This window comes from Pristis pectinata, chromosome 23 (genome assembly GCF_009764475.1).
Source record: "Pristis pectinata isolate sPriPec2 chromosome 23, sPriPec2.1.pri, whole genome shotgun sequence".
Lineage (NCBI taxonomy): Eukaryota > Metazoa > Chordata > Chondrichthyes > Rhinopristiformes > Pristidae > Pristis > Pristis pectinata.
In genome coordinates this window covers 33,425,798-33,453,369 of record NC_067427.1, presented here as the reverse complement: position 1 = coordinate 33,453,369, position 27,572 = coordinate 33,425,798, and the positions used below count along the sequence as shown (strand labels likewise).

At 43.2% G+C, this 27,572-nt stretch overlaps 1 protein-coding gene across 1 annotated transcript in view; it reads left to right on the top strand.

Moving 5' to 3' along the window:
- The window catches only part of cacna1ba (calcium channel, voltage-dependent, N type, alpha 1B subunit, a), a 645,315-nt gene that overhangs the window by 290,874 nt on the left and 326,869 nt on the right, over positions 1-27,572 (top strand). The window contains 1 exon segment of the mRNA XM_052037346.1: positions 1,869-2,056. Coding sequence (XP_051893306.1) covers positions 1,869-2,056 — 188 coding nt within the window.

The window sequence follows — 27,572 nt, the reverse complement described above, 5'->3', positions numbered from 1 at the left end:
GGTGATGGCCACAACACCCACCTCTGCCCCCTGACTGTCTTGAATTTCTGGCACGTTACTGGTGTCTTCCACTGTGAAGACTGACACAAAGTATTTATTTAGCTCCTCTGCCATTTCCCTGTTCCCCATGACATTTCTACAGTGCCATTTTCCAGCGGTGTAATGTCCACTCATATCTCTCTCTTATCCTTTCTGTATCTAAAATACTTTTGGAACCTTCTTTTGTATTATTGGCTAGTTTATCCTCGTATTTCATCATCTCCTCCCTTATAGCTTTTCTCATTGTCCTTTGTTGGCTTTTGAAGGCTTCCCAATCCTCTGACTTCCCACTATCTTCGCCATATTGTTTGCCTTTTCATTTAGTCCATCACTCTGTATAAGGGATGACGTGGGTGGATAGGGTAGTGAAGAAGACATTTGATATGCTTGCAATAGAGAGAGTTCAGAAGAGATTCACCAGGATGAGTGTACTCTCTCCATAGTGACCACAGTCCCAAAGCTGCCATGAAGATTGGGAAAGTGGGGCATGAGAGGGGAGGTGTCTGTCTGGGGAGTCGTCCTCCTCCTCCAAGACTTGCCAGTGCCGGGCGACCCTGAGCCATATGCGGGCTGATTCCATGTGTGACACCGGCTCATGGGCATGCAGTAATTACCGCGTGTGTTGTGGTCATGTTCATTCCAGCATCCTCAGATCCTGAGTCACTTACAACATATCGAGCAGTGAAAGCAGCAATGTCAAAGTCAAGAAACTTGAATTTACGTCTCTTCAACAACTTGCTTTGGGTTTGCTCCTATTTAGGCTGTGCATTGAAACACAGGTAGTAGGTTGCACGTTATTGGTACACGTTCCACTGATAAGGCAGAGGTGACCATCACATGTGTTGTTGATGCCAATATACGTGGAGGAATATCAGCTGGAAATCTGTGCAAACATGTTAAACTGATTTTATCTCTGGCCTTTGTATAAAATACAGACACCATGCAATTCAGTTTCAAGGTAATTGTGTTTCACCTCTCTGATCCTTGGCTGTATAATTCCCCGGGCACCCACATTGCCCTGCGTGAAAATAGTATTCTGAACAACTTTCATCCACTAATTAATTGATTTTTCATTTAACTCATGAACTTGTATAAGGAAAAGTATCATAAAAAGTCTGTGTTTTGATGAATTGCGTAGGGTTCAACGTACTGAAGTTATCACTGCTGATGCAATTCATCATGAATGTGAATGTAGAAGTTCCTTGCAAATGCACTTGTGACCCTTTATAGCCCGCAGAGACCTGACTATAAAGGTATGCATTGAAATCTTAGACAGGAAGATTTTGTCCTCACTTCAGCTCTCCTGGTACAACAGAGGGTACTGGTATTGCTTGCATTGGGACCTTTTTGAATTTCCATTCATGGATAATAAATTTCACTATAACATTTCACCTTAAAATCATCAACTCTATTACCATCCACACATAGAATTAGCTTCTTTTATGTTATATTGTGTTGGTCTCCAGTGTGTTATACCACATCATCCTGGATATGTGCCTCGTACCACCAGTTTTCCTCCGGCTGAGTTGTCAGGTTTGGCAGCTGGTTACGTTACTGCAGCCAAATGCAGAATGGGTTCCTTCACTCAGCAAAGTCGGGGAAACTGCCAGCCGTGGCAGCACCGTCTGGGCAATTGTTGCACCCCTCCTACTGGAATGATTAAGAGTAATGCTGGATCAGGATTTAGCAGGTCAATTGGAAAATGGCACAGCCAGGAATAGACAGTTAACTTTGCTAATGTGCATTTGAGGTGATTAGTATTTAAATTGTTTAGCAGTGTGAAAATAGTTAACTGTGAACTGAAATGTTTTGCATATGTTTCTCTCTAGATCAGCCAGTGGAAGATTTTCCATGTGGAACAAAGCCTCCTTCACGATTGTGTCCGAATGGAACAGTTTGTAAAGGATACTGGAATGGACCCAACTATGGGATTACAAATTTTGACAATATCCTATTTGCTGTTCTCACTGTCTTCCAGTGTATCACAATGGAAGGGTGGACTGACATCCTTTACAATGTAAGTACCATTCAATCTCTCCACTGTTTCAGAACTGGCAGCTGAGTCTGCTTGTTGTCATGTGCTAGGAAGTGCAATGGTATGGAACACAAGTCTGGTATTAGAGCAGGAATAATATGAGATGTTGAGTTTACGTGATGAAATTATGGGCGTAATATTTATCTTATCGATGAGATGTTGGAAGTGTAGAGCAATCTGTTATAATGGCCAGGATTATGTTATAGATCCCATGTCACAACTCATAGTAGAGCAATGCTTTCTGAACCAGTGTGCTCAGAGAAGAAACGAGCTGATCCTCATGGATAATTCTAGCAGAGAGTGCCATCTGCACTTTGTCCGCTGAAACACTGTTACTGGAGTTACTGGATGATGCACTTTGAGATATTTTGACATGATGAGATGGGAAGGGAAATTGCAAATATCATTGTTAAGCCACAGTAGGTCAATTAAGGAAACCACAACTGAATCACGTAGAACCTGACTTTGAATAACAACCGAGCTTTCGCTTGCTTTGATGATTGTAAGATTGTTTGAGAGGGCAAGAAGTCAATCCAAACATTATACTGGATTTTAACTTGTTCATACATACCAACTCACTCATACTAAATGCATCACTAAGGGCATTTAAATGAAATTTAATTTAAAAAATTAAGTTTAAAAATTAAATATAGCGTGGATATCTAATTTTATATCGTGATCCAAGACAATAAATGCAATTATATAATGTTTCTACCTTTACAAATGAAATACTCATGGTGACTCTTTGGAAGCCTTCAATCTCAACCCTAATTAATCCATGATGTAATCGGAAAACCCAGTACTAGGTTGAAAGAATATGTAAGCCAGGAGTGCTGCTTTTGGTACATTTTGGTTGTTGCGAGGTGAGATGGATAGTCAAGGAGTGACGTTACGTAGAAGAGGAGAGACGATTAAGCTAGTTGAGAGTAAGTTATCGCATTGCAAAAGGGAAGAAAGACGTTCTTGGATTAGGATAGTTCTGAGGTCCAGGAATACTGCTATAAGCCTTATTTTCAACAAAGCCAATGATATATTGCGTGGGATTATAGCTCTGAAGTTTAGGAGAGGAGCATTGAATATACTGATAAATGGAGAGGGAAGGAAGTTTACAGAGACATTTTCCATTGCTTTTACAAGCAACAACCTAAATGTCTTGAGGACCAAGACAAAAGAAACTGCGGGTGCCTGAAACTGGAATAAAAAAAACCCAGAATAGTGGAAGAACTCAGTGGGTCAAGCAGTAACCGTGGTAGCAAAAGATGCATGTTGACATTTTGAGTCAAGACCCTTCATCAAGAATGAAAAGGAAGAGGAAAGATTGCCGGCATATGTGAGGGAGGGGTGAGACGGAGGGTGGTGGGTAGTAGGGTAGGTGATAGATCGGTGGGACCTGATAGGCAGATGGAGCCAGGAGAGGGAGGGAATGGGAAAGGTGAACACAGGTGGACAGGTGAGTGTGTGTGGGACGAGAACACCGGGGGTGTGGGTTACCTGAAAATGGAAAATTCTTTGTTCATACCATTGGTTTTAAACTACCCAAGAGGAATATGAGGTGTTGGTCTTCCAATTTGAGATTGGCTTCTTTGTAGCAGTGGCGAAGGCCGAGGACAGAGCAGTCGGTGTGGAACCGGGAAGGAGAGTTAAAATGACATGCTACCCGAGCTCGAGATGGCCGTTACGGACAGAGCATAGGTGCTCTGCAAAATGGTCGCCTCATCGATGCTTGGTTTCTTCAAAGTAGAGGAGGCCACATGAGGAACACTGAATGCAGTAGGCCAAGCTGGAGGAGGTGCAGGTGAACCTCTGCCTCATCTGGAAGGGCTGCTTAGGTCCCCTGGTGAGGGATGAGGTGAAGGGACAGTGTTGAACCTCCTGTGGTTGCAGGGGAAAGTGCCAGGAGATGGGAAGGAGTGGGTGGGTGGGAAGGGCAGGGCGGATCCTGGAGTCACGGAGAGAGTGGTCCCTGTGGAAAGTAGAATTGGGGAGAGGAGAGTGGGTCACATCAGAGCTAAATGCCTTACAATGTTTACACTACTTCTCTGGAAGTCTGGCTGTGGGGATTGGGGGAAAGTAGGAAGCCAGACAATTCTATCTTGATCCCATTGTCCTGCATTCTGACTTTGAAAGACTCCAAAGTATAAACACAGGTGACCCCACTGTACAGCCCTGACAGAATCCGCAAATCACAACCCAAAAGTTTGAGATACCGAATAAAATTTGCTTGAATCAATGCACAGATGCTGACAGCAATGAGGTCCATATGTGTCTTTGAGAAATTAAGTCAAATAATGTACGTTTTCTGAAGTAATTATTTAGTGACACAATAACATTGGAACTACTGCACGCTCCAGTGAGATAAGGTTGCACACATCAGGGTTCTTGGAAGGTGAGTTCTACTCATTGTTTGACTGACTGCCTAGTGAATTGGTGAAGGGAAAACATCCAACATTCCTTTGTCACTTCAGTATGTATTCTTTTTTAGTTGATAAATTGCAGTGAGAGCCCTTTTTATTCTGTATTGAAATATATGAGTGTTGTTACGACTCAGTGTCTGAATGGTAGTGGCATACATTTTTCTTTGTGTGTTTGTAAATTTTGAACCTAGTTGAGTAAAAGTAGTTGGAACTTGACGAAGCAGCAGGAATAACAGTCTGATGTTGGACTACAGTGGTCGTTTGGGACATCCAGTTACTTTGAGCTCTTTCACCTTCTTGGAACAGTAAGGACACAATGTATAACAAAGGAAATATCACAGGACAATGCAGGCCAGGATTATCCCAGGACCGGGAACCAAGTTAAATCCAACTGATCTCACCCTGCAGTGGAACATTAGTTATGAATCCAGTGATTCATGCTAGAAAGTGATTGCCTGGACCTTGGGTGTTTAGTAGGATCCTAGGTACTGTCTTTTTGCTACTCTCAGATACCACAGACGTAGGAACTCCTGCATTATCTTTAATTTCCTTGGGGTACTGAGAGGTAGATTAACAAAGCAACCTGTTCCTAATTGGAATTTAATAACTTCTCTTTGAAGGGGATATTTTTTTGAAGGTTGAAGATCCCACGAGTTGCCATTGGTAATGTGACTCTCTTAAACGTGCCAAAATTCTTCACAGATGCAAAGATTGCACCTGAGACGAACCAGGGAGGGAATTAAAAGTGGTTGAGAGCACAGAGGGCAAGGTGGTGTTTAAAGGGGCTTTTCAAAGAGGGTGTGTCTGTTCGGGCCAAAACCGCTGAAAGCTTTGCCCTGTGTGGTGAAGGAACGAAAGGAGGAAAGAATGCAAAGGAGACAAGACTCAAATGAACAGGAGCTCTTTAACACCTAGCCAAAGGAGGTGCTCGAATGCGGAGGAGAAGGACATAGGAGATGGTTGTAAATAGGAACCAACATTTTGCGGTCATTATTATGTTAGATGTGAAACAGATATGAAATTTGAGGAGGGGAGTGGTGATAACATGTGGGCCTGACAAGGATGATGGAGCGGATGCAGGAGGTGCAGTGGATGGGGTGTACGTGGACTTTCAATTGGCTTTGAAAATGTACCACACACGTTCCCTTATGAGAAGGTATTAAACCAAAGCTAGTTCTGCTCTCACAGCTGGCTAAAAGATCCCATTTCAAAGAAGAACGTTGAAGTTAATCCTGATGCCTTGTTGCTGTTTATCCATTGTCAACATTCCCTAAAGAGAAGTGGTTTATTTGGCCTTTATCACGTTGTTGCTGTGTGCAAATTGGATTCAAAATTGGTTTGACAGCAGGAAGCGGTACGAGTTAATGGGTTTTCTTAGGGAGGTGGTAAGTCTGACAGGATTCTGTGCCAGGTCTACTGATATCTACAATGATTTGGGTGTAGGACTGAAGGGAGTAAGTCCAAATTTAAAGTAAGTAATTCCACAAAGCCAAAAGAAATTGAAAGAGAATATTGATGATAGAAGAGACAGAAAGTCAAATTCAATATAACTCAAATTTGTGGTGATAGTAATGATAATGTTTGGGAAGAACAGGAAGCAAAATATTAAAAGTAACAAATCAAGTGAAGAAATTTATTAAAAAAACTGAATTACATTAGGCATGCAATCTAAAAATTGAGATGTAATGGTGATAAGATCGCAGTAAGATTGCAGATGAGATACCAGTGCAGTTTTGAATTCAGTTAACAAGTAGAGAAGGCAGATTTACCAGCAAGCTGCATGGAGCAAAGCAACAAAACATGAAGAAAGATTTAATGAATTGGAGCTGTCTGAATAGGAACAGAAAAATGAAGGAATAATTTCTTTGAAGCAGAGAATAATAGAGCATAGAAAGAGCTCAGTGTACAAATGGAAGGAAATATCTAATTAAATCCATTCATAGATTTATCGGTCATACAGCACAGAGACAGGCCCTTCAGCCCAGCTGGTTCATGCCAGCCAAAATTCCCATCTAAGCTAGTCCCATTTGCCTGCATTTGGCCCATATCCCTCTAAACCTTTCCCGTCCATGTACCTGTCCAAATGCCTTTTAATGGTTGTTAACATACCTGCCTCAACCAGTTCCACTGGCAGCTCATTCCATATACTGACCACTCTGTGGGTGAAAAAGTTGCCATCAGGATCCTATTAAATCTCTCCCCTTTCGCCTTAAACCTATGCCCTCTAGTTCTTGATTCCTCAACCCTGGGAAAAAGACTGTGTGCATTGACCTTATCTATGCCCCTCATGATTTATACACCTTGATAAGATCACCCCTCATTCTACTATGCTTCAATGAAAAAAGACCTAACCTGCTCAACGTCTTTCCGTAATTCAGTCCCTCGAGTCCCAGCAACATCCTCGTAAATCTCCTCTGCACTCTTTCCAGCTTAATGGCATCTTTCCTACAGCAGGGTGACCAAAGCTGAATACAATATTACAAATGCGGCCTCACCCAATGTCCTGTACAGCTGCAACATAACATCCCAACTTCTATACTCAGTGCCCTGACTGATGAAGGCCAGCATACCAAAAGCTTTCTTCACCGCCCTGTCTACCTGTGACAGCACTTTCAGGGAACCATGTACTTGTACTCCAAGGCCCCTCTGTTCTACAACACTCCCCAGGGCCCCACTGTTCACTGTGAAAGTCCTACCCTCATTTGTCTTCCCAAAATACAACACCTCGCCATTTGCTATTCCTTGGCCCACTTACCCAGCTGATCAAGATCCCTCTGTAAATCCTGATAACCAACTTCACTGTATATTGCCCTTTTTTTTGAAAGCCTTTTATGTTTATCACTTGAAGTATTCATCCTGTTTCATTTTGAAAGTTGAATTTGCTCCAAACCATCAAGAGGCAATGTGGAAAGGAACGTATCCCCGTCTTGTCCCAGTTCACCTAAGATCCACGCCCTCTGGTTACCAGCCCTTCAACCGCAGCAGATAGTTCTCTCCTCTTGTTGAAAACCTTCAACATTTTGACCATGTCCACCCTTCCCTTGATCTTTAGTGCTGTGAAGAAATCCACCTAGGATTTATTTGGACTTCCACCTTCAGATGCAGCTTCAGGTTCTGATGCCATCAATGACAGAGTTGGTAGTCCTCTCCTCTGACAACAGTGATGGGCTCCTGCTCCATTCCAGAGAACAATTGTCATTTTTTTTTAATCCTCATATTTTCTCATGACAGAGAAGGAGGCTATTCAACCCATCAAGTGTATGCTGGCTCTCAGAGCATTCCCATGGGTCCCAATCCCCCACTTATGTCCTTGTATCCTATTCTCTCTCACACACCCATTGATCCTCCACAACTCTCCCCACCCACCTACACCAGGAGCAATCTACAGCAGCCGATTAACCTGTTGGAACATGGGGAAACCGGAGAGGATGCAGGGAGACCATTTTGAACATATTGCACTCGAGGTCAGGATTGAACCTGGGTTGCTCGAGCCGTGCAGCAGTAGCACCAGCTACTGCACTAGCTACCGCACCACTGCCCTGACTGAGCACAAAATTTAAAGCCAATACTTTCAGTGCTGTGCCGAGGAAGTGAGCCAACTTTGACGGTGTTGTGTTTTGGATAAGACATTAAATCGAAGCCTGTTTGCCCTCAAGACGAGCAAACAGGAACCCATGCTGCTTTCCATGATGCTCAGAAGTTCGATCTCAATATTCTGCCATCAGCTTAATTTAATTCCTGCTCTGTATTACTGTACCTTGCACTGTCTGGGCTCTGAGCTGTGAAGTTTTCAGTCAGCAGAAGGGAATCAGCAATGTTCCAGAGTTGGCTTCCATGTGATTGAAATGTCACTTATGACTTGTTGTAGTAAACATCTTTTGTATAACCAGATTGCAGTACAGAGGAAAGGCTTTCACATTTCCCCAGATTTTGTTTGAAGGCAACAGCAACCAGAATTTGCCAAAAACATTGTGATATTTTAAAATCAGTGTTTTTACTTCATATAAAAACATTCTTCAACTTCGACAAGCAGGCTAATGGCATTGCAAATCATACACAAAGGGATGTGATCAGAACACACAGGTTAACCAATTTCTTGGTATGTTCTGTGTGATAAATACACATCCAAAGTTGGTCAAAGGCTGAGAAGTTGAACAACATGTAAAGTTCAGGTTCGTTCAGGAATCAAATATGAATGTTTGAATATGGTATCTGCATTCAAACAGTCCTGTATCCTTAAAGCTCACAGAAGTCTGGTTTAATTTCTATGAGGCCTATTTCATACATGGTGTTTGCCAGCAGTTCATTTGGTGTTTTGAATTGCATCACACATGATTTCTGCAGGGCAAGAACACTTGATGGTGTCAAATTCCTGATGTGAAGGAAGTGCTGGTTTGCTGCTTCCACTCATTCCAAAAGGATTATATCCATCTCCTGACACTTAAAATCATGGGCTTGAAGCAAACTTCCTTGGAGCGGAGAAATTCATGTAACATACACGGTATACACTGGATGTAAAATTCCCAGTGATTAATTGCAGGTTAACTGTCATCACCACAGGTTCATTAAGGTCGCAGTTAATAAGCTTGCGCAAGTATCATCAAACTAAGTGGAGCAATTAGTGATTGCCATCTGCATTGGTAATCAACATTCTAATAACCCTCAACATTAAATTAAAACAGTACAAATCCACAAAGCTAAAAGTGATCTTTCAGAAGTGTATTAAAGCATGTTTTCTAATAGTTTCAATTTTATTAAAGCAATGTAGGATTTTGTTTGAATTGTTAACTGAATTGCAGCAAAAACAAGCAAAGATGGGAAACAATCCTGGCAGCATCTCTGGAGACCAAGGCTGGCATATTCTCAGAACCAGAAACAATTAGAATTAAACAGCCTATGGATTTTCTTCATCATCACTGGGTCTAACTCCTCAAACTCCCTACTTAACCACACTCTGAGTACTTTCACCAGGTGCATGGTGGATATTCAAGAAGATGGTTCAGTACCATCTTCCAGCTGCCAGTTCACAATGTTCTGACGAAGGGTTACAGACCCAAAGTGTTGACTGTTTCCGTTTCCACAGATAGAGTCATAGAGCAACGGATACAGGCCCTTCGGCCCAACCAGTCCATGCCAAACGCAGTGCCTACCCAGCTAGTCCCAATTTCCTGCCTTTGGCCCATATCTCTCTAAGCCCCGCCCCTCCATGTACCTATCCAAGTGCTTCTTGAATGATACTTTTGTACCTGCCTCACCCACTTCCTCTGGCAGCTCGTTCCGTATACTCACCACCCTCTGCGTGAAAAAGTTGCCCCCTCAGGTCCCTTTTAAATCTTTCCCCTCTCACTCTACAATTATGCCCCCTAGTTTTGGACTCCTCTACCCTGGGGAAAAGGCGATGTTGCCTGATGCTGCTTGACTTGCTGAATCTTTCCAATATTTCGTGTTTTTGTTTAAGAATGGGCATTGTTAGACTTGTCAGCAGTGTCTTTATATTTCCAGTGGAATAGAAGAAATGAAACTACTTAACTTATGGTGGCTATGCTCCAGAACTAAGGTCACCTGAACCTCAGTGGTGGAGAGGTTTTATGCAGGTGACCCTGGTGTTTATACATATCTGGAGGCCAGCAATGATTAGTTCACTGAAGCAATCAGATTGAACCTTATACTCAATAACCATTGTTGAGCGTAAGGCCTATGCTCTCAGTCTCCACCACTGAGGTTCAGCTGACCTTGGTCCTGGAGAGTAGCCGCCCTAAGTTGGATAGTTTCCCATTCATTCTGAAGGCTAAGCTCTATTCCCACTGGGAGTTTGTTGGGGGTAAGGTGCAGCATTTTCTAGACAAGGTGCAAAAGCAATGATCCTTTCTGGGACCTGGACTACCTACGGTTGCCACTAGAAAGATGCCATCAACATTGTCTTTGCAAAATCCTCCAACTTCACTGGAAGGATAAACAAGCCAGTATTCTCTTCCAAGCCCACATCCCCAGCATTGAGGCTGCATTGTTGGCCTGCCTGACACCAGGCTCCCAAAACAGACACTTTTCGCTCTGGTCTGTCATGGGAAGAGATTACAGCCCAGACAGAAGAAACGATTCAAGGATGCGCTCAAAGCCTCCTTGCAAAAATGCAACTTTTCCAGTGATTCCTGGGAATCTCGGGCCCATGACCGCTCCAAGAAGAGAAAGAACATTTGGGATGGCTCTGAGAACTTCTGAGTCCATGCATTGGGAGCACACAGAACCCTGCGTAAATGGCAGAAGGAGTGCCCCACCTCACAAAGTAAGGGTCAGGCACCTCCCGCCCTGTCTGTGGGAGAGTCTGAGGTTTCCACACTGGCACCTCAGAACCCATGAAACTGGAGTAGATGCAAGTCAACCTCAGCCCTGGGGGGGTGGCGGTTTGCTTAAGAAGAAGCTATTCATCAGTGCGATCTGATCCACTAACTTAAATTGATATAGTAGGTGGCTCGAGTAAAAGCTTCCAGGGATAAAAGTCGAAAAGATAATTATCATACCCACTTGTAACAAACTCACAAACAAATAGAAATATCTTTTTCTTGATTAAGTTTGTTAGAGATCTATGATTTTTTTAGCATGAATCAGTGCTTATGTTAGCATCCTTTGATTGAAGAAGAGAAGTTTTGTTTCCCTTGACTCTCCCACATCACAAGTGGGTTTGACATTATTTACTAGCTGCTATACCCAGTCTTGCTCGAGTTATGTTGGCAATCAAGATGCTTGCATTTATTTCCATGTAAGTGGGGTTTTATAACACTCTTTTGAAAGGAAACAAAATCTAACAAATATATAATCATTCCATGAATAACATAATTAGACTGTTAAAAATATATAGTTTAACTAAAGTTACCAGTAAAAACATACCCACTGAAAATCATTATGTATACAATGGCTTGATTTCAATGTTGATGTGCTTCAGAATTCACAATCTTCCTTTCTTTTGAATCTGGTTTAAAAATATAGAGATTATTTTTATCTCCAGCTCTGGAACAACCAACATATAGCTGACCACAGCAAAAGCATTGAGTTTCGAGGTTAGTGCCAACAACTTTTAGTGAGGGTCCTTGTGCCCTGTTAATGCTCACAGCAAAATAAGTTGAACGAGGAACTGAAGTCGCTTGAATTGAAAAGGTAGATCAGATGGGATAGTTGGTATCCAAGGGGTGAAGACATTTTCCCCAGCAGCATTACCAGACATTATTATAATCTCAATTACAAGTGGTAGGATATTTGAACTGATGATCTTGTACCATTGCATAGTATTGGTGGATCCAAATTCCTGAATAGCATGATTGGAACTCCTTTTAGTTCAAGATTATACAATGGCACATCAGGCAGTGAAAGAGAGTTTAAAATTTAACAGGAAAATATACAGCTTTATCAATGCCTGTCACACTGTCAATAGATATATCAATGTACAGGTTATCTGGGAATCTTCAAAAGAAAGGCTTTATTCATGACCTGTGCTGTGTCATTTTTTCTTGGTGCGAAAATTGCTTTTTCGTTGGTAATTCAAAAAGTGTTGACTGACATTTGGGCAAACAGCTTGCATCAGATCGTGAAGTGATGTAACAGTTCAGCCCAAGTTTTTCGTTGAAGTCATTCCTGTTGAATCCTTGTGTTTAACTTCCCCTTTTTCTAATTTGAGGAAATTCAAAACAAACTCTCTTGCAGATGGATCGCCTGTCAAATGCGCTCACATTTGGTTTTCAAGTGTAATTGTGCAACATTTTCCCAGATATATGATGCTTTAATACAGGCTTTCAATTCACCTGCTTTAGTACCTCGTGAAATTACTGGTAGCCTTAGAAGAAAATCGTCAGCTAGCACTGAAGTAACACCTCCCATTAATTGGTTATTGTGTCTAAGATCTTGCAACATCCGATCTAGGGCTTCATTTTCGAATATTTTTCTGAAAGTGTAAAGCTTCAGGAGTGCTGCTTGTCAACAAAGAAGCAAAGGTCTGAGGAGGAGCTGTAAGAAGAGGTCTTTGAACCTTCCCATCACTGCAGCACGTTCCAGGGGAGTCTGCCTTCCATTTTAAAACAACAGGAAATCCAAGAAATGGACATTGATCCAATTAAACCTGCTGGCTCAGAAGCACAGTCAACAGTTTGGTTGTGAGCAAGAGCAGGTAATCCCCAAGGCTGCCAAATGCAATTCCTTGCTGCAGCTTCGGTGATAAAGGTTGTTGTTCCATTCCTTTCTGTCAGAAACCTTCCTCTTTCTTTGTGACATCTTTGGGCAATTTTTATCATTTGGTAAAACTTCTCAAAAAATCGGTGCAGTGTACCAGTGAAAACAATGTTTATGTTTTAAAGAATATATTGAAATCCGAGATGATTTATTTCATCTTGTTACTGAGTTATCTTCTCTGCAGAGTACAAAACGTGCTGTGAGTGTGGTCTCTTGAGCATTTTGGGCATGATCGAGAGGATTTGCTTCTCTAAAGCATACTGTTTGTCCATTTTATAAATGCAAACTCAAGTGAACAGTCAAAACAATGTTTATCTTAAAAAAATATAATTAAATCTTAGGCTTTTTTAATAAGCATAATCGCTAATTGATTTAACTGGTTGAAGAAAAAAGGTTTGGCCAGAACTTTGGGACCTCACAACTTCTAAAATATTTTAGACTGTGCCACTGTTTGTAAATCTTTAGACTAAAGCTCTTGCCCTTGATTCACACAAAAAAAAACACATCAATTTTCAATGGGGCAAATTAGGCTCCCTTTGGGATATGGAGGTACTCCAGTGGGGGTTTTAGACAAACCAATAATGTAGTGCACATCTTTGTGCTAAACCTAACTTAAATGCAAATTTTCACGTCTAGGTTGTTTCATTATTGAGCGATGAGTGGGATACAGACATCCTATTTTATTGTATGTCCTTAGATTATGATGAAAAGCACAAAGTAAAGGAGAAGGACTTTTTGTTACGCGAGACGTGTCATGTGCCACCAGAAATAATGGTGGAACCAAAAATTGAAAATTGGGTTTAAAATCAAGTGGCTAAATACTGAGCAAAGAAGCAAGCCAGAAAAGAGTAGAAGAGGGGCAGGGTAATGAGATTTGGGGTACAGCCCTTTCAGCGAGTCCACATGGGCTGGGTAGGACAAATGGTTATTTTGTGATCTGTAAAAGTCTAGGTCTGAAATGATTCATCTGATGATGTTGATGATTTTACATCAACTGAGAAGCTGAGTTCTGGCATCCATGTCTGTAGAAGGTGCATCTGTTTGCTGAACCTGCTAATTCATTTTGCAGTTTATTTGACTTCTGATAAATAGAATATAATGCTCTACTTCCTAGCTGAATTTAGAATTATCTTTTTCTTCCAATGTTTTTTTAGTCTTGAGTCCACTGAGTGTGTGACAACTGCCTGGGCCTGATTAGAACCGGATTTGGTTCCCACTTATTAACTGCGTACCAGAATCGTTCAATGGAATGGTCGGTTGCCCACAGAATGAAATGTCCATCAAAGCACAGTTTAAATTGTTGCCAACTTGTGCTTTTTCTATTCTGGCTGCCTGCTTTTGAAGCCTGTAAAGGATATGAGACCATGCTTATGGCCCCCAATGCTGATTGCAATTGGCTCACAAGGTACACTTGCAATTACTCCCTTAGGATATCCACTACACAGGATGTGCGATACCTTTGGTCGATGTTTCATCTTGCCAATGCTTTAAGTAGATTCACAGACTCTAGGTGAGTTGAAAGGTATCTTTCCAGTTCACGATGGTTGGCAAAAGACGCCACACCTGTGAATCAGGAACTACACAAGGGTTTTTACTACACAGTAATTACCCCACTTCGCTGGAGTTCTCTCCTCATTCTACGGATGTGGGTGTTACTGGTGATCCCTAATTGCCTGAGAGCTGGCTGTTTTCGAGGAAAATCAACAGTCAACCACGTTGCTATTTTGCAGGCACTGCAAATTCTCTGAAGCATATCAGTAAACAAGGTAAGTTTTTTCGACAGCCCAGAGGCTTTGTGGGTACCATTAGTTAGTTTTTCAATCCCAGATTCAGCGAAACATGAGGCAGAGGGATTTGAACTCATGTCTCCTGATCATTCATCCAGATCTCTGGATCACTCGACCAATAACATAACCAACATCTACCATACCCACTGAGTGAAGATTGCATTTTCAGCCCTTGAACTGAATCTCTCATGAGCTTTACAAATTAGATGTCAGACCCAAAGCTCTGAGATGTGTGCTGTGTAATTCTGTCTAGTCTACTGACAGAACTCATTTAATTTGTGACCCTTAACAACCAGCAGTCAGGAAAGGTCGTTACCTCTCTCCCAGACTAAATTTTTTTTCAGTCTCCATGGCAACATTTGCGAAATATAAAACAATAGATCTGTCTTTCCCTTCCATTCTCTTCCCTGCCTGCTGTAGCTTTCTGGTTTTCTAAAGTATGGTTATCAATTTACATATTTTTTAAACAAGAATATAAATAAATTTGCTGTAATGGCAGAAATATTTCCAATGCACTCCACATCTGCTGCCATCAACTCAAATATACTTCCAACCCGACTGTCACCTTCTATTAACAGCTTGGTTTGCCTCAAAGACGAGTGGATCACCCTGAGCACTGGCCTGTAAAGTGTTAAGGCAACCTTGTGTCATTTCTAATGGCAGCAGCTAGTTAGAAAGAGACCAGGACATGGGATGTTCGGAACTGCTGATGCCAGTGCTCTCAGAGTTTTAGTTACACCGCAGAAATGTGTCACTTCACCAGAGAAACATCGATCCTTTTGGACAGTGTCTAAATGTTCACATGACATGACATATCATGGCATTGTTACCCAGTTTTCCACTCAGTGCATTCATCTTCTGGACAACTATGTTAATTGTGCTCAAGTAGAAACACAAGATACAAAGGAAAACAAAGCTCCGCAAATATTCTACCTTTTAATAACATTTTAACTGTAAAACTAAGATAACTTGTAATCCACATTCATAAAATGAGCACAGACAGCCATTTAAATTTGACTGTGGACAGGTAAGTTACACACACTCTTTAAAGGCCTGCAGGGGACCCCTATCTGTTCTCAATAGCTGCTGGTGAGTGACGATAGCCCCACCCCACCGCACCCTGGTTCCGGTTGCAGAGAGAAATGTCACACGAAGAGTAAATTCTGCAACGTATGGGGACAATAGACACTGATCACCTGTAACTTTGACTCGACGCTGGATTCCACCAACAGTGGAGCCCAGATGAGTTTGGAATTCCTGGCACACACTGGGGAATCTGCTCCCAATCCCAAGCCTGCCATTCTTCACACAGGATCAGGGTCCACATCAGTTTGAATTCGGAGTTCCCACATGTAGATTAGATGGAAAAGGTTAAGATCTGATGTTCATTCTGTAATTTAGTATTTCATTTTTTATGTTAATACATTTTTAATCGATTGCTTTTTTAAAATTGTTTAGAGTAGTGTTTAAAGTAACTTCAGTAGAATTTAAGCATCTAAAGATTACAATGAAAAAGCCTTGAGAGTTATGACAGGAGGTGAGGTTCCAAACTTGCCCACCCCCTCCCCAACCCCCAGAAGGTTCTGGATGTTCTGAGAACTCTCGACGTCTCACTATACCCCTTCAAAGGCAACATCGATGTGAATCTCCTCTGCACCCTCTCCAGAGCCATCATGTCCATCTCTGGTGTGGTTACCAGAACCACACACAATATTCCAGCAGTGATTTAATGAATATTTGATGAGATTGTACTAAGTCCTTGCTATCGTGTATTTTATGCCCAGGCAAATGAAGGCAAGTATCTCGTATGCAGCCTTCATCATCCCATCTGCCTGTGCTACCACCTCCAAGGACCTTTGGTCTTATACACCAAGGTAGTGCATGGGCAGACACAGTAGTGTAGCGGTTAGCTTGATGCTATTACACCACCAGTGACTCTGGTTCAATTCCGGCCGCTGTCTGTAAAGAGTCTGTACGTTCTCCCCATGTCTGCATGGGTTTCCTCCGGGTGCTCCGGTTTCCTCCCACATTCCAAAGAGATACTGGTTAGGAAGCTGTGGGCATGCCATGTTGGCGCCGGAAGCGTGGCGACACTTGCGGACTGCCCCCAAAATGTCCTACACAAAGATGCATTTCACTGTGTATTTTGATGTACATGTGACTAATAAAGAAATCTTATTTTATCCCTCCATTCCTCAGTACTCCCCCTGCCATTCATGGTATCTGTCCCCCCAAGATGAATCACCTCACACCCATCAGGATTAAGCTACACCTTCTATTTCTTTGCCCGATTTATCAGCTGTCTCCTTGGTGTCATGCTGATAGTTGCCTGCTTGTGCTGCTCTGAAACCTTTGGAAAGGGTTTTCTAAATTCAAGGCACTGTAGGAATCCAGTGCGCTGCTGTGGTTTTGTATCATCCCATCAGCTTCCACCTAGTGTCAGGGAGGTCGGGATAATGACCAGCTCATCTTGTTTTACTCCAGAGAACTGCAGTGTTGACCTGTGTTTGGAGTTATCCATGTTGTGAGGCAATTCTAAGGGTGAAAAATCCTGTCAAGAGAACCAAGTCTGAAAAGGGATCAGAGACTGGCAACAATCGACTCTCCTGGCACAGTCTACCAAATCCACAGTGTACTACACTGAAATAGAAGTAGTTTCTTTAAAGATTAAGTCATAACACAAGAACTTAGCCAAGACTTTTGAGTGCTTATGTGCCTGGAAAGTTTCTGCAGTTTTCTTGTTTTCTGTTGCCAGTACAAATGATGTATTCCTTCCTACTTCTTCTGTAAAGTTTCACTGGATGTTTAGGGGAACTGTGTAGAAACCTAACCCTATTTTACTTGCAGTTTAGTCAGCAGTGGCATCATTGCTACTATAACATCTAAGGTGATGCCTCATCACATAAGCACCTTTGCACATTATAGATATCTTCATGTTCATTGCATATAGTAATTAATGGGCAATCTTAATCAATATTAAACCACTCATTCACGTTAAGATTTGCACATACAATTGTTTATATACAATGCACTTCTATCTGCATCCCCTTTTAATGTTGAAACGATCTCTTAATGGCCGTGGATCGAAGCTGTGATAGACCTTGGGGTATGTAAGACTAGTGCTTGCTGCTTGTGAGACAGAGTGTAGATGGGTGCATAATGATCACTGTGGACATAGGTGGTGGGCCGGGGCACCTGCTTGTGTGTCTGTCACCTCGTACCCTAAAATCAGAATATCAGAGCTCAGCACAATTATGTTGTCTCTTCTCACTGGAAAGTTGATAAATAAATCCTAGAAAATAGACAAAGACATCTGAAGAAGTATATAGTTCTGATTCTTAGCTTACAATCACTTTGTTTCATTCTTTGCAGAAATGGTTCAAATGTTTGTGCTGTTTCTGTAATGTTTCTTTTCATGAGGACAACTGTAGAGATCTCATGCTACAGTCTTTTGCCTTGTGTATGGGAATTCATTGTGTATTTATCTCTAGAATAAAACCATTTAGCTCAGGATTTAAATTATACAACCCACTGCGTGTGGGAAGCAAGGAAATCAATGGACATGATCCAGCCAGTCGCTCAGCACTCAGTCCCACACCTTCCCTGTGTCCACCCCCCTCTGTGGGATCAGTCAACCTGAGTTCTGGATTCTGTGCCAGCCCATGGCCTTGAGCGACAATTAGATGATAGTTGGTGGATCCTAAGGCCTCAACCCAGCAGTGGCCTTTGAACTGCTTATCACTGTCAAAGAAAGGCCTTATTAATTGTTGTTAACTGTCTTGAACAGACAGGGACAGTTCAAAAGAGTTGAAATGGATTTAAGTATTTAAAAAGAGTATACATCATGAAAAATATTGAAAATAATAAATTCATAGCATTAATTAAAAACATAAGATAAAGTAAAAAAAAAGAAAAAAAGAACCACTTACCTGCACTTCCCCTTTTATTCAAGGTTGGTGACTGTATTCAAATGAAACAGGTCATCCTGGCAATCACCGTCATCAGCACAAGGCTGAGGGAACACTTGTATATCGTGTGTAACTCTGACCTTCAGCTTGTCTCTGACTCCCAATGTGCAGGTGTAATAGTTAGATACGAGCTGACCTGAAAGGGAGGTATCTCCATTTAAGGCCCCATCAAAAGGGGTTGCACTGGCATTCACTGATGCTGCCTTACAGTTATCTGGTGTTTGGTTTTGCCTGGGCCTTTGGTCTCATTCTTTTTTTGCTGAGGTTCACATGTATGGCACAACTTTCTCATGTGTACTGTAGGAAAATTTAATCCAAAAGCTAAAAACGCACTTCCACAGATTTGATCTGGGTCCTTTGTCCGTGCACGCGGAAGCTGCCAGAATATGCAGTGACGGAAACCATTTTTGATGTAGCCTGTGCACAATTCTTCAGGCATCATCGGCCTGTGTTTGGCACAGACCATTCGTAACAAATCAGGTGTTACTGGGAGAGCTGAGGCAAGTTCTGGCTTCAGCTCAAGGAAGGCCAAGCTGACCTGGGCTGCTGGCATTAAGACCGAGGTGCCCATTGCCCTGTCAGTGTGTCCTCCTTCAAATATTTTACTTCACTGTCACTCCCTCCCACCACCACCCAGCCTGGTGCCAAGGTCCTTGGAAACCACACACTCGTATCTGACCCACTCTCTGAGCTAATGGGCATTGGATCATCTGTCATAGACTTTGGGGCAGTGTGGAATTTTTCTTCTTGAGGGAGCCCCACAAAAACTGGCACAACACCAACCACTAACCAATCCCCACTAGTGTTTGTAAGTCACTCTTGGCTGTCAGACATTCAAATTATGGCTAACACGAGGGGGCATAATTTTAAGGTGATTGGAGGAAGGTATAAAGGGGATGTCAGGGGTAAGTTTTTTTACACAGAGAGTGGTGGGTGCGTGGAACACACTTCCAGCAGAGGTTGTGGGGGCAGATGCCTTGGGCACATTTAAGAGACTCTTAGATAGACACATGAATGATAGAGAAATGGAGGGCTATGTGGGAGGGAAGGGTTAGATAGATCTTAGAGCAGGATAGAATGTTGGCACAACATTGTGGGCCGAAGGGCCTGTACTTTGCTGGAATGTTCTCTGTTCTGTTAATTTAGAACAATTTTACATTAGAGAATCGGCAGGATTGATGGACAAAACAGTCTTACTGTTGGAAATTGAAATTTTATTTAAAACTGGGTAATATACAATTGATTGAAGAGGTCTTAGGGTAAAACTGTTCTTTGGCTCGTGTGGCAGAGTGGCTGGGAGTAAGCTGGTAACCACAACAGAGCTTTCATAGCTGAACACTGAGCAGGACCTGAGACAGCCTCCCAGTTTGCTGCCACCCATTTGACCTGACGACCAAGTTCACCCTGCCCACCTTTCTTCTGCATCACAGTCACAGGATTAGCTGTCAGGGAAACCTGACGAGTATTATATTGTTTGATAAACGTGTCCTGAATATTTCAGAAACTGTTGTTTTCTTCAGTGTGTGTGTAATCATGCAGAAGCCTCATGGAATGGGGAGACTGTAGATGTATCATGACACTAGCTGCTGAAGTAAAGGCAAACACAAACACCATAAATCTACCTTTATCCATCCACTGGGCACATTATAATTACAGTGGAGTGATAGCTCGGCAGTAACACTGACTTCAGCTGACAGCTATAAAGTAAACATCGCTCTTATGGCTTAACAATATCTCAACCCTGGTGAAAGACCAATCTCTTCACCTATTCACTGGTAAAGTAATGGGCTTGCTTCTTTGTCTGAAGCTCCAGCTGATGCAGCAAGCAACGCATTATTTCCACAGCACGGTTGTAGGATGTAGAATTTGCTTTTCAGATTTTCCAGATAAAACTGCGTACACTTATTTTAATGCATTACTGGCACAGTTGCATCTGAGATTTTGAAGAGGATGCTCCCTTAAAGGTCTAGGAGAGGTAGTCGTCATCAGTCATTAGCACCAGACGTGGGTGAGAATATTAACCTGCAGTTGCACAAACTTCTCGCGGCGTGTGAAGTGTGCGGTTGAGTACAGTGGGTGAGTGATTTACGTGCACTGTAACTGTGATTAATCAATAGGGGACCTGCCACTACCAGTTCACCAACGTTTGCTGGGTAGAGGTTGGTGTTTCGTGAAGCAGACCAAGGATGAATTTATCCCCCTTGTTTCTCTGGGTTCCAGTACTAACTCTGCACCTTAGTTTTAAGAACAGAAGAAATGGGAGGCAGGAACTGACCTTTCACCCCCTCAAACTATCCCACTCTCAAATCCCTGCATTTCCTCTGAAGTGGAGACTTCCAAAGGTTCACAGGACCTGAACCAAGGACTTCTCCTCAGTGGAATCCTACACAGCGGGCTGTGTCACCTCCCATGGCCATCCCGGTCTCTACAACCAGGTGACGTGTCCTCTCAGCATGTACTCTCTCTCTCGTCTCCCCATCGTCTCTCGCGTATCTCAGCAATGAGCATGGGGATGGCCACTGGAGGTTCAGCGGTGTTTGAATTCCAACCTCCAACCCAGTACTATTATGACCACTTCCCAAAGACCTGATCTCAATGAATTTGGAACAAGTGGGAGATATTAAGGCTGTGAATCTGGCAGTAAATGAAAGGAGGTGCCTTACACGTTCCAACCAGTGACATTTTCACAAAGTGACAATGCGCACTTTAATGCAGTGTTAAATCATTTGTCAGTGGGTATTTTGAATGATGTATACACCATGTTCTAATGTTATCAATAGATCCATGTAGAAGAAAACAAGTCTTCATTTCTGGTGACATTAGACTTACAACAGGATTTTGGTTAAATTACCAGAGTCATACCAAGATGCCTAGATTACTGCCCAGAGGAGTGGGTTTGAATCCTACCACAGCAGCTGGGGAATTTACATTTAATTAAATAAAAATTGAATTAAAACTTAGTATCAGTCCTAATGCCGACGAGACTGCCAGGCTGTCCAAAGACCCAGCTGGTTAACCGGGATCCTCAGAGAAAGAAGTCTGCCCTCTGGACCTGGGAACTGCTAACTCCCACCCACAAGGCCACGGTGGGTGTTCATTCTTCGAGTGGCCCAGATGGTAACCAATGGTAACCAAGCCCATGGTGATCCCGGATTCTGAAAATGAATAAGTCAAAGAAAGCAAGGTCGATCCAAATTATTGTGGGATGGATAAAGAGTTGAATTTTGGAAGGAAGTATGAAGGGAGACCAGTGTAACCGAGGCTGTTCTCCTTGGAGCAAGGAGAGCTGAGAGGAAACCTGAAAGGCACAGTCATGTAGGTTGTGTGGATTGGGGGAGCTGTTCCCATTGCTGTTTGTTCAGGAACCAAGATTTGAAATTTTGTTCAAAAGGTTCAAGGAGGATGCGAGGGGAAACATGTTTTTATATCCAGCTGTTAGGTTTGATCTGGAATTCATTGCTGGTGAAACAGTCAGTGCCATCAAAAGGAATTGAATAGACACTCGAGAGGGGGGTAATACGTCGAGCTCTGGGGAAGGAGTGGGGAAAATGGGAGTCCTGCGATTGCTCTGCTGGGAGCTAGTATTGATTCAATGGGCCAAAGGGACCAGCCTATGATTCTGTGATTTGTGGGAGTTGATATAACGTGGACAATACCACTTCAGCAACATGCTGAGAAGCTTCAAACAAAATGTTTTTAGATGGTCAGTGGGCAGAAAGCACAGAAATATGTAGCCAATTATTTTGATGTGGAGCTCAGTGCATGAAAAGGTGGCAACAGTAGACTCAAGAGCAAACTGGGAATGGGATAAATAATTGAAGAGGGAAGATCAGTGGGTCTGTGGGGGAGAGTACAGGACAGTGGAACTAATTGGATAGTTCTTTCAAAAACTGCCTCTGGCATGACAGGACAAATTTTCTGCGTGCTGAATGATTCTATAAAATAATAATATAAACCTCTCTTATATACTAAAACAACAGCTGCCTTTTAGTGTGAAGAAACATAATGGGAACTCTCCACAAAATATGCAGATGCCTTTTTATTAATACTCAATTTGCATTTTTTTTTACATGCCAGTTGGTTAGATATTGAAAATACAAAGCTTGCTGTGTGATATTTAAACTTATAACTGCAAAGTTTTTTGGAACATATTGCAAACTGCCAAGCATTTGTTATTCACAAATATTCAGGCCGTGTCTGGGAGCTGTCAACTCAAGTTCAACTGTAGCATCGGTTGCCTGTGGGCAAGAACAATTTACCATCGATCCTCCGAGGTGTAGATTTACTGATAATAGAACACCTTAACCAGTGCCAGCTCAAGCAGTGCCAACATCGCACTGAGCAGTTGTGCAGCCAGTGAATTAGCTGCACCATATCCAGTTGAAGTTAAATTGAGTAAGGAACTAACGGAAGGGAAGGAGGAGGTCCCATGGGCAGACGTCCATTGGAGCAGCTCGGTTTCAAGGTCGCAAAGCCCCAGGGAAGAGTTTGGGCAGCAGGGGTGCGGAAACCTGAGAAGCGCTGTGGGACTGCAAACGGGCAGATGGCAATGGGCAGCAAATAACGGAGTCAGCACATCTCAGGTCAGCAGCTCAACCAGCAGGGTAGCCCAGGTTCAATCCTGACCTCAGGTGCTGTCGGGGTGGAGTTTGCACCTTTCTCTCTGTGACCATGTGGGTTTCCCCTGGGTGCTCCGGTTTCCTCCCACATCCCAAAGGCATGCGGGTCGGTAGGTTAATTGGGCGCTTTAACTTCTGCCTAGTGTGTGGGTGAGTGGTAGAGTCTGGGGAGAGCTGATGGATATCTGGGGAGAGTTTTAAAAAATGGGATTAATGTAGGAGTGTAATTGGGTGATTGATTGTCAGCATGGGCTCGGTGGGCTGAAGGTCCTGTTTCCATGCTGTATCTCTCTATAACTCTGTTATTACCCAAGCTGCAAGCAGTCTGGTTGAGTTCACGCCATGGTGGAGGATGTCTTCCGTGGTGGGCGGAGCAGAGGATAATGTGGTCAACAGGGTCAACTGCTGTCTGACATTGAGAAAGGAGAGGGGTCAATCACTCTCGCCGCAGTCACACAGGGTGTGATTAGATAAGATAAGATCTTTATTAGTCACATGTGCATCGAAACACACAGTGAAATGCATCTTTTTGCGTAGTGTTCTAGGGGCAGCCCGCAAGTGTCACCGCGCTTCCGGTGCCAACATAGCACGCCCACAACTTCCTAACCTGTACGTCTTTGGAATGTGGGAGGAAACCGGAGCACCCGGAGGAAACCCACGCAGACACGGGGAGAACGTACAAACTCCTTACAGACAGCGGCCGGAATTGAACCCAGGTCGCTGGCGCTGTAATAGTGCATGCGAACCGCTACACTACCGTGCCTGCCCTTGAGACTTGGATTAGAAATTAAAACTGAAGGTACTGGAAATACTCAACAGGTCAGAGAGCATTTGTGGAGAAAATCAGAGTTAACATTTCAAATCAATCACCTTTAATCAGTTAGAAATACGATAACGACATGTAAAAGACATCTGGATAAATACGTGGATAGGAAAGACTTAAAGGGATAGGGACCAAATGCGGCAAATGGGACTAGCTTGGTCAGCATGGATGAGTTGGGCCGAAGGGCCTGTTTCCATGCTGTGTTACTCTGTGACTTTAAATTAAACATATTTTCAATTTCAGAGAAGGGAAGGGGTTGAGAGAATCAAGGAAATGTCTTTGACAGGTGGGGATCAAGGCAGACGGTGGTGCCAGCTGGGAAGGGAGGTGAAGGCTTGTTTGTCCCAGCTGATGTATCAGGAGAAGAGATATAGGAGACATGAATGAGCACTCAGAGTGCACAAAAAACTGTAGCCTTAAGGAATGAAACCATGCAGTTCCTGTAAATCTGAAATAAAAGAGAATGCTGCAGATACTGAGAAGGTCAGACAAAACAAAGTTAATTTGAGCCCTTCCATTAGAACTATCCAGTTTCAATACAAACCGGAAAGCCTGACTATCTGAAGTTGTTGAACTGTGTACAGACTTGATGGGTTGAATGGCCTCTTCTCTGTGACCGTTCTATGGTGGTGGGGCTGAAATCTGCAGGAATTCAGCCAACAAGGAGAGTGTGGAGGCTTCATCACGCTAAGGGACAGGTCACAGACAGGAGGTTGGGGACAGACTTTGGTGTGCAGCTTAAGAGGCTGGGAGACATTGTACTGCACTTGTCTGCTGACTCCCAGTGTGGAGAAGGCGCCTTCACTTGGAGGAGTTTGGGACAGTGGATGACTTTGTGCCGATCTTGGATACTCAGCAGGTCAGTGAATAGTGCAGCAAGGTGCAACCATTTCAAAAACACCCAGATGGATTGAGCCAGTGAGTCAGTGGGTAGATGAATATCAGTAGAGGTCAGCAAAGAGAAACCTCGCCTCCATACTGTACTCCAGTGTCTCCTCAGAATATTTCAAGTACTCAGCAAACACACATCACTTGTGAATTGCAGCAACTATTAAGCAATTCTGGAAGATTTGTAAGGGGCTGGTTGCTGTTTTCTGTTTCAGTGAGTAGCGCAACAGGTTGTGTGGTAAACCTGTACAATTCCACGTGCCTTGGACTGGAGGGAACGGACATCAGGCTTGTTCTACAGGGAGCTGCCAGTGTGGAAGATGATAATGGCTTTATGTGGGGGTGAGGCACGGGTTTGGTTGTGAAGGTCAGTAGTTGTAGGAAAGCTGTGGCGAGTGGAAGATCAAAGGACAGATGGCTGTGATATTGAAAGTACAGGTACAAATGAATTAGGAGACAGGATCCTACAAGGATGGCGATGAGATAGGGGTTGGGAGGAGGGAGTGGGATAGATTTGCATGGCAATGCAAGGAAGTGGTCAGCAAGGATCCCAACTGAAACTGAAGCAATAGGATGGTGTTGTCAGCAGGATGACCGTGAACCTGGGGTGGAGAGAAGTAGGGCGAGATTGCAGGAGGATAAACAAAGGAAGATATCTCAGTGAGAACGTTTTTCTGGTACGTGAGTGGACAATTGCAAATGAGGGAACAAGAAGGACAATTGATGAAAAGTGAAACCCAGTACTCAATGGGAACAGCATAGTTTGGGGAACCGGCACTGTTCTCTGCTGCAAAGACAGAGAGTCCTGAAGGCCTTGTTGCCTGCCTGGTGCTGGGGCTAAGGACATCTCTTCTGGTCTGGAGAAGAACTTGGAGTGGTCAGGGGACGATCCAGTGGGGGCCGTGGTCCATGTAGGCACCAACAACATCGGTAGGACTAGGAAGGAGAGATGATGTTGTTATTCTGGATGGAGGTCTGTAACCAGTGGTGTTCCACAGGGATTGGTGCTGGCATCCCTGTTGTTTGTAATATATATAAGTGACTTGGACAAAACTGTTGATGAGTTGGTGAGTAAGTTTGCAGCTGACATAAAAAGTGGTGGCACTGTGGGCAGTGAAGAAGGCTGTCAAAGGATACAGCAGAATATAGAACAGTTGCAGATATGGGCAGAGAAATAGCAGATAGAATCTGGGCAAGTGTGAGGTATTGCACTTTGGGAGGTCAAATGTAAGGGGAAAGTATACAGTTAATAGCAGGACCCTTAACAGCATTGATGTACTGAAGGATCCTGGGTTCCAAGTCCATCACTCCCTGAAAGTGGCTACACAAGTAGATAGGGTGGTAAAGAAGGCATCTGACATGTTTGCCTTCATTGCTACAGGCATAGAGTATAAGAGTCAGGAAGTCACATTACAGCTGTATAAAACTTTGGTCAGGTCGCACTTGGAGTATTGTGTGCAGTTCTGGTCGCCCAATTACAGGAAAGATGTGGAGACTTTGGAGAGGGTGCAGAAAAGGTTTTACCAAGATGCTGCCTGGATTAGAGGGCATGTGCTATAAGGAGAGGTTGGGCAAACTTGGATTGTTTTCTCTGGAGCGTCAGAGGCTGAGGGGAGACCTGATAGAAGTTTATAAAATTATGAGAGGCACAGATAGGGTAAACAGTCAGAATCTTTTTCCCGAGGTAGATGTGTGGGACAAGTTTTTTTACACAGAGAGTGGTGGGTGCCTGGAATGGGCTGCCAGGGATGGTGGTGGAGGCAAATCTCTTTAAGAGGCTTTCAGACAGGAACATGAATGGCCAGGGAATGGAGGGATACGGATCACGTTCAGACAGAAGGGATTTGTTTAATTTGGCATCATGGTTGGCACAGACACGGTGGGCTGAAGGACCTGTTCCTGTGCTGTACTATTCCATGTTCTATGTTCTATGAATCCCATAAGTAGGTTTGTGGAGAGAACTTTAAACTAAGCAGGAGGGGGAGGCTCCAAGAACAGAATGTTCAGTAAATCAAGAGGAATTGAGAGTGCAGTGGTGGGGTACGGGATAGTGAGGGGGAAGCTGACAAACAAAGTGTGTCAGGCCGGGGCAGGAAGAGTGAACCAAACTATGCAGCTCAGAGCAATTCCAGAGTTAGAAAAAACTGTAAAATCAAACCTTAACATCTTTATTTGAATGTACATAGCACTTGCAATAAGGTAGATGAGTTGACAGCTCAAATAACGACAAAAGAGTGTGATCTAATAGCTGTTATAATAGGCATGGTTACAGGGTGACCAGGACTGGGTGCTCAATATTCCAGGTTATGCGATGTTCCTAAAGTACAGGCCAGAAGAGAAGGGAGGTGGGATGGCCTTAGTAATCAAGAAAGATATCAGAGTGCTGTTAAGTTATGACATCGAGTTGTCTATAAGCCCCTAAAATGTGACCTCTCCAAGGGGCAGAGCATAAATGGGGAAACATCCAGGGCATGTCTGAAGGGAACTGCAGTTGTCATGGGAGGTTCTCATCAGACAAACCAAACTGGCAAAGCTACTGTAGAAGAAGAATTTGTGGACCATGTCAGGGAATGCTTCTTAGAACAGATGTTATGGAACCTAACCAGGAACAGACTGTTTTAGATTTGGTCATGTGTAATAAGAGAATTTGTAGTTAAAGCACCCCTATGAAGTAGTGTCTGCAATGTGATAGAATACCAGATGCAGTGAAAATCAAAAATACTCTACATGCTGGAAATCTAAAATTCTGGAAACAGCAGGTCAGGCTGCATCTGTGGGAAGA